General features: G+C 44.3%; 1 protein-coding gene across 2 annotated transcripts in view; it reads right to left on the bottom strand.

Moving 5' to 3' along the window:
• Positions 1-7,500, bottom strand: part of LOC110522945 (membrane-associated phosphatidylinositol transfer protein 2) — an 85,343-nt gene that overhangs the window by 26,424 nt on the left and 51,419 nt on the right. For both annotated transcript variants that reach the window (XM_036977546.1, XM_036977547.1), the window contains exons 3-5: positions 5,127-5,341; positions 2,833-2,951; positions 1,899-2,132 (exon numbers count right to left, since the gene is read on the bottom strand). In XM_036977546.1, coding sequence (XP_036833441.1) covers positions 1,899-2,132; positions 2,833-2,951; positions 5,127-5,341 — 568 coding nt within the window. The remainder of the gene's footprint in view (positions 1-1,898; positions 2,133-2,832; positions 2,952-5,126; positions 5,342-7,500) is intronic.

The following is a 7,500-nucleotide window of genomic DNA, read 5'->3' as shown; positions in this document are numbered from 1 at the left end:
TCCGTCTTTTTCTCATATTTCTCTTATTTTCTCTCCCTTCCTTCCCCACCCACACATCTCTCCAGGTCTGAAACTTGACTCACAAACATACCACCGCCTTCCCTGACAATCCCAGCCACAGTGATCGATTGACAGGCCAAACTGTTAAGAATGTGGCCAGGATAACATGACAATGAGGAAAATGGGAGGAATAATATTGCCAATAATAATTAGAATGTCGTACTTGTTAGGTTAAGTAAAAAAATTGTTAAATTGCATATTAAGTTTTCCTTTTCTTTTTGTCACAAATAATGGACTGAATGAAAACATTTTAACAATGTGATTTAACCGATTGATTTTGTAAAAATAGATAACAAAAATGATGTTAAATGCCTGTAAACAGCTTGGGGAGAAAAAATATGTCACAGATTAAATGATGTAATATAGGCCTACTGATTATTTCTCAGTATACATGTGAGCTACTCATTGACAGCCCGTGAGCTACCGGCCGTGCAGTTTTCCACCATAGCTGGATCCATCATAAATGTTTGCACTACACAATAAACTTTTATGAGAACAGTCAGCCCTCGAAGGCTATCTACCTAACGTTAGCTAGCAAATCAGTGTTGAAACAAGCTAGCTAACGTGAGCTAGCAGTCATTTTAGCTGGCCAGGTCATATTGAAAGCTAGCTAGCTACATAATATCAAACCTGTCGTCTAGTTTGCTTGATTAGCTAGCCATCTAATAGCCAATACCATGGCAAGCAAGGTAGTATTTAAGCTAGCTAGCTAGCTAGCAAGATAAATACATGGCTCTGAGTCTGGCGGGAACTGGCAGAGTATGGGGTAACGTTTGTTGCACCATGGTAAGGGTGACTTAAATAATTTTGCTAGCAACTTATCTCGCAACATTAGCGAAACCAGCTGCAGTACAATATTGGCCACCTAGCAACATGACATATCTAATTTCTGGAGGCAGTGGAAACGCAATTTGAGCTAGCCCACCAAGGCTAGCCTAACCGGCACGCGCCACTCAAATGAAATAACGATGTGTGGAAAAAGTACCCAAATGTTATGCTTGAGTAAAAGTAAAGTTACCTTCATAGAAAATGACTCAAGTCTAAAGTTTAAAATATGCTTAACATATTTTTTTTTGTTTTGTTATATATTTAAGGAATGCCAGGGGCACACTCCAACACTCACACATCATTTACAAACAAAGCATGTGTGTTTAGTGAGTCTGCCAGGTCAGAGGCAGTAGGGATGACCAGGGATGTTCGGTTGATAAGTGTGTGAATTTGACTAATTTCCTGTCCTGCTAAGAATTCAAAATGTAACGAGTACTTTTGGGTGTCAAGGAAAATGTACGGAGTAAAAAAATACAATATTTTCTTACGGAATGTAGTGAAGTAAAAGTAGTCAAAAAATATAAAAATAGTAAAGTAAAGTACAGGTACCCCCAAAAACGACTACAGTAGTATTTTTACTTAAGTATTTTACACACCTGCAAAATAGATAAACAATGTTATTTTGCAGGTGTCTATTCCAGTGGTGGAATTAGTGCTTTCTAACTGCACTGAACCAACACAGTGGCATGCAGGAGCAAAACAAAACCTTTGAGTGGTCAAAACCATTCACCTTGAGGCGACAGGGGAGGGGGTGCAAAATGCAATCTGTTCATTATTATATCATATAGAAATTGACACATCTTAATACAGACTAGCTCAAAACACTAATTATTGAAAATGACAATTTACCCAAATGGATTGTGATAACTTTCTGGCAAAAAAAAAGTACATTTATATTTATTTTGAAAGTGGGGGTACAGCTGCTCTGTTTGTGCCATTACTCAGGTGCCTATACGCACGCACGCACGCGCACACACGCGCACACACACACACACACACACAGTACCTACCAACATCGTGAATGAAGCGTTCTATCTTGGACTGCATGCCCCAGTATCTGAACTCCACCTTGCAGAGCTTGTAGGCACACATGACCGTGTTCTGGGTCGGGTTCTGGTTGATGAGTTCGATCCAGTCGTCAGTCAGTGGTCCTCGCTTGGTTCTCTCTGATAAGTACAGCTTAGGGTCCTCCTCAACCAGGTACTCATGAGGTGCAATGTAGTCCTTCACAATGTCAATGGGGTCTGGAGAAAGAACACAAACGCAGTCAGTACACAGACCAAAATGAGCCACGTAGTGAATTATGAGACGATTACTTATTGACATTCCTTGACTATGTCTAATTTTGGAGTGAATGAGGGCAGAGGGAACCAGAATAGAACTGAGAAAAAGGAGGAACAATAGTACTGCTGGCTAGAAGCCACTAGAGGTCTCCACTGCTCTGCTCTGCGACCTGAGTGTGTTGCTACGTGTGTGTGTGTGTGTGTGTGTGTGTGTTGTGTGTGTTGTGTGTGCGCTTGCGTGCTTGAGTGTCTGTGTCAGAGATGTGCTGCAGCACACAAAGAGCAACAACAAACACTGATCTACTATCCCCATACACGTTACTCTGTGTATGTGTGTACGTGTGTGTGTGTGTGCGTGCGCGTGCGTGTGTGTGGTTATGTAATCGTCCCCCGCAGAGTCAGTCTGGGCCAGACAACACACCTATCACACACTGCACTGTGGGAGTGGCGCTGCAGTATTAAGCCAGCCAGCAGCTCACACTCACTAGCAGCAGCATAAGACAGAACACACGCTGTCTGCATCTTAAAGACTACAGTGTGTGTGTGAAACAGCGAATTGCTGACTGCTCTCTGATATCCATGAAGACCAGACAGACAGACTGAGAACAGTAGGCTTGAGAATGCGTGTAGGCTTGTTTGTGTGTGTGTGTGTGTACCATACCTATAGTCCTTGTTCTTTTTTCTACTGATGACAGATTGAAGCACTCTTGGGTCCCTGTGTCAGGTTTATAATACGTCTCAATGTCTATGGAGAACTTCTCTACGAATGGACAGGTATACCTGGAGAGAGAGAGGAGGGGGAGAGAGAGAGAATGAGAGAGAGTGGGGGAGTGGGAGAGAGAGAGAGAGAGTGGGATGTGTGATGTGGAAAGAGGGGAGAAGGCTTTAGGAGACTGTCTCTATTACATCTCGTCTTCGTGTAGGCGTGTAAGATAGGGGGTCTAGGGTAGAGATGCACAACTCCGGGCCTCAGGGACACACATTTATGTGTGTAATGATGTAAGTGTGTGTACATATAGCTGCAAGAAAAAGTATGTGAATTGGTCATAAAATTTGATCTGATCTTCATCTAGGTCACAACAATAAACAAACAGTCTGCTTAAACTAATAACACACAAATAATTCTAGGTTTTCATGTCTTTATTGAACACAGCGTGTAAACATTCACAGTGCAGGGTGGAACAAGTATGTGAACCCTTGGATTTAATAACTGGTTGACCCTCCTTTGGCAGCAATAACCTCAACCAAACGTTTTCTTTAGTTGTGGATCAGACCTGCACAACGGTCAGGAGGAATTTTGGACCATTCCTCTTTACAGATCAGATCAGCAATATTCTTGGGATGTCTGGTGTGAACTGCTCTCTTGAGGTCATGCCACAGCATCTCAATAGGGTTGAGGTCAGGACTCTGACTGGGCCACTCCAAAAGGCGTATTTTCTTCTGTTGAAGCCATTTTGTTGTTGATTTACTTCTTTGTTTTGGGTCGTTGTCCTGTTGCATCACCCAACTTCTGTTGAGCTTCAATTGGGAGAACAGATAGCCTAACATTCTCCTGCTAAATGTCTTGATAAACTTGGGAATTTATTTTTCCGTCAATGATAGCAAGCTGTCCAGGCCCTGAGGCAGCAAAGCAGCCCCAAACCATGATGCTCCCTCCACCATACTTTACAGTTAGTATGAGGTTTTGATGTTGGTGTGCTGTGCCATTTTTTTCTCCACACATAGTGTTGTGTGTTTCTTCCAAACAACTCAACTGTAGTTTCAGATGTCCACAGAATATTTTGCCAGTAGCGCTGTGGAACATCCAGGTGCACTTTTGCAAACTTCAGACGTGCTACAATGTTTCTATTGGACAGTAGTGGCTTCTTCTGTGGTGTCCTCCCATGAACACCATTCTTGTTTAGTGTTTTACGTATCGTAGACTCGTCAGAGATGTTAGCATGTTCCAGAGATTTCTGTAAGTCTTTAGCTGACACTCTACGATTATTCTTAATTAACCTCATTGAGCGTTCTGCACTGTGCTCTTGCAGTCATCTTTGCAGGATGGCTACTCCTAGAGAGAGTAGCAACAGTGCTGAACTTTCTCAATTTATAGACAATTTGTCTTGCCGTGGACTGATGAACATCAGGGCTTTCAGATATACTTTTGTAACTCTTTCCAGCTTTGTGCAAGTCAACAATTCAGTCTTCTGAGGTCTATTTTGTTTGAGGAACGGTTCACATCAGGCAATGCTTCTTGTGAATAGCAAACTCACATTTTCTGAGTGTTTTTTATAGGGCAAGGTAACTCTAACCAACATCTCCAATCTCGTCTCATTGATTGGACTCCAGGTTAGCTGACTCCATTAGCCTAGGGGTGTCACATACTTTTTCCAACCTACACTGTGAATGTTTAAATGATGTATTCAATATAGACAAGAACAATACAATACTTTGTGTGTCATTAGTTTAAGCACACTATTTTCGTCTATTGTTGTGACTTAGATGAAGATCAGATTGAATTTGATGACCAATTTATGCAGCAAACCAGGTAATTCCAAAGGGTTCACAGACTTTGCCACTGTACATACTGTACATACTGTACATACGAGAACCCTTTGAAGAACCCTTTTAGGTTCCAAAGACTGTAGGGTGTGTGTGCATACTATACATGCGTGTGTTCCCTCTCATCGTGTGCTTGTGTATGGGTAAGGTGTGTGTACATACTACATACAGGTGTATGATCTTAATTTGATCACCCTGTTGCAGGAGAACTTTCCTTCAATGCAGGAAATGTAAAACTTGTAGTGTATTTGAGGTCGAAAAAGGCTTCTGTATCAACCCCTTACAAAAATTGTCCACCAGTTATAATCAACATAATAATTCACATTTCCTGTTGCTGCAGGATTATTTTCCCGCTGTAGAAAACTGGCTCAAATTAAGATCCTACATCTGTATGTGTGTGTTGTCTCTCACCGTGTGCGTGTGTATGGGTAGGCGTTCCAGGACTCCTCTTCCACGCGTAGAGCAGCCTGAGGCAGGATGGAGCAGAACCATGAGGGGATGTGTTTCCCGATGTGGTACACCTTGTGTGTGTACTGTCCCGACCCGCCTGGACCATCCTCATACGGCTTGTTCTCTAGGATCTCCACCCCACTGCCCTCACCACAACTCTCCTCTCGGCTCTTCTTCTGCAAGAGGAGTGGGAAGAAGAAGAACGGGGGAGTCAGGGCCTGCTTTTCAGTGGAACTGGTTGCAGCGTGCGCACGCGCACACGCACACGCGACTTCATCCTCATCTCAAAGCTGAATGTATTCTAATCATAATGATGACCAAAGTGGTGATTTAGGAGAAAAATGGCTGCCATGTCAAAATACTCCCCTCCCCCAAATAAAACCTCTCCCTGTCACTCCTCCTTTCTCCAGTCCTTTTTTCCTTCCTCCCTCCTGCTCTCTCTCCTCCTCTTCCTCTCCTGACAGTCTGGTGGTGTATTAGCTTTCATCTTTCCTCATAGAGGAAGAGGAGAGAGAAAGCGAGTAAGAGAGAGCGAGAGAGAGAGAGAGAGAGAGAGAAAAATAGTCAGATGGAGAGGAGAGAGAGGAGAGAAAGAGAGACAGAATGAATGAGGGAGGGAGTTCTAATCAGTTGCTGCACTGTACTGACTGCTACTGCAGTAATCAATATGCTGCATATTGACTATCATGCAACTTTCTCTTCCCCTCCCGACTAGCACTGGTACATGTCACATCTGCTACCAGTGTGTGTGTGTGTGTGTGCGCGCACGCTTGCATGCGTCTGTCTGCTTATGTGTGTGTGAAGAGATTGCTCCTCTCAATTCCTAAGGCACCCTTACACCCTCTGTGGAAAAGGGTCCTACATGGAACCTAAAAGGTTTCTACCTGGAAGCAAAAAGGGTTCTTCAAAGGGTTCTCCTATGGGGACAGCCAAAGAAACATTTTAGGTTCTAGATAGCACCCTTTTTTCTAAAAGTGTACCGTCTACCCTGGCACTGGTAGACTAGGAGACTGATGGCAGACCCTGTAAGTTAGCCAGTGTATTATTCTACTCATGTGGGGAGGTACACAGTAACACACCACTCTGACTTAGATACTGTCCCTGAGACCACAAGTGTGTGTCCGAAATGGCACCCTATTCCCAATAGTGCACTACTTTCGATGGGCCCTAGTCAAAAGTAGTGCACTAAATAGGGAACAAGGTGCCATTTGGGCCAGATCCAGGTCTGAAAAAGCATAAGACCTAACAGGGCATAATACGGCAGTCAAGCTGGGAAACTGTAGCAGATTGATCTCACAGGGTCTGGTTAATCCAACAGAAGCTAGGTCACCCATCACACCAGCAGAATTCCCATTATTCCAACGTAGCCTCCAGGCCTCACTAAGGCTGCTTCCTAAACAGAGCCCTATGCGCCCTGGTCAGAAGTAGTGCTCTATATATAGGGAATAGGATGCCATTTGGGACACGCACTCTCTCTCGCCTTCTGTAGATGTGAGATGGGGTTTTAGGGAGTGGTGAGGAGTGAAGGTCATAAGAGGCGGTGGAACAGCTCGGAAATTGCAGTCATTTAGTATGTAATCTAATATAGGAGCAGAACTGAGGGCCTTACATTACCCTCCCCACCCCTCTGAAGGCCTCTACCACAGGGAATGGAGTATTAGCTGGTTAATGTGAGTGGAAACTCTCCATAATATGAGTGGAAGCTCAGAGAGTGTCTGGTTTGGGACTCTGTCAGTGTACTGTGCAGCAGTGGTTCCCAACCCTGGTCCTCAAGTACCCCCAAAAGAACACATTTTATTGTAACCCTGGACAAGCACACCTGATTCAACTTGTCAACTAATCATCAAGTCCTCAATGAGTTGGATGTGGTGTGTTTGTCCAGGGCTACACCAAACATGTGTACCGTTGAGGGTACTGGAAGACCAGGGTCTGGAAACATTGCTTTGGTGCAAAGACTCTAATAAGGAAAGGTGACATTAGTTTTGAGACAGCCCCAAGGGAGATATCTAATGCTGGATCACACACGCACGCACACACAGGCACGTGGCTGTGTCTGCTCACCCTGCCGGAGCAGCAGACCAGCACTTCATTACAGCGCTGACAGGTCACATCACGCCAGCCCTGACACACACAAACACACCCACCCGCCCAAACACACATGCATGCACAGAGTCCATGGTTGAGCTGCCCATCATCAATCGTGTTCCTCCACAGCAGAAAGGGAGAGAGAGAGGGGGAGAGGTATGGAGAGAGAGAGAGAGAGAGAGAGAGAGAGGTATGGAGAGAGAGAGAGGAGAGAGAGGAGAGAGAGGGAGAGAGGGAGAGAGGGGAGAGA

This window comes from Oncorhynchus mykiss, chromosome 5 (assembly GCF_013265735.2).
Source record: "Oncorhynchus mykiss isolate Arlee chromosome 5, USDA_OmykA_1.1, whole genome shotgun sequence".
Lineage (NCBI taxonomy): Eukaryota > Metazoa > Chordata > Actinopteri > Salmoniformes > Salmonidae > Oncorhynchus > Oncorhynchus mykiss.
Note: the sequence above shows the minus strand (reverse complement) of the source record. Positions and strands in the feature narration are given on the sequence as shown.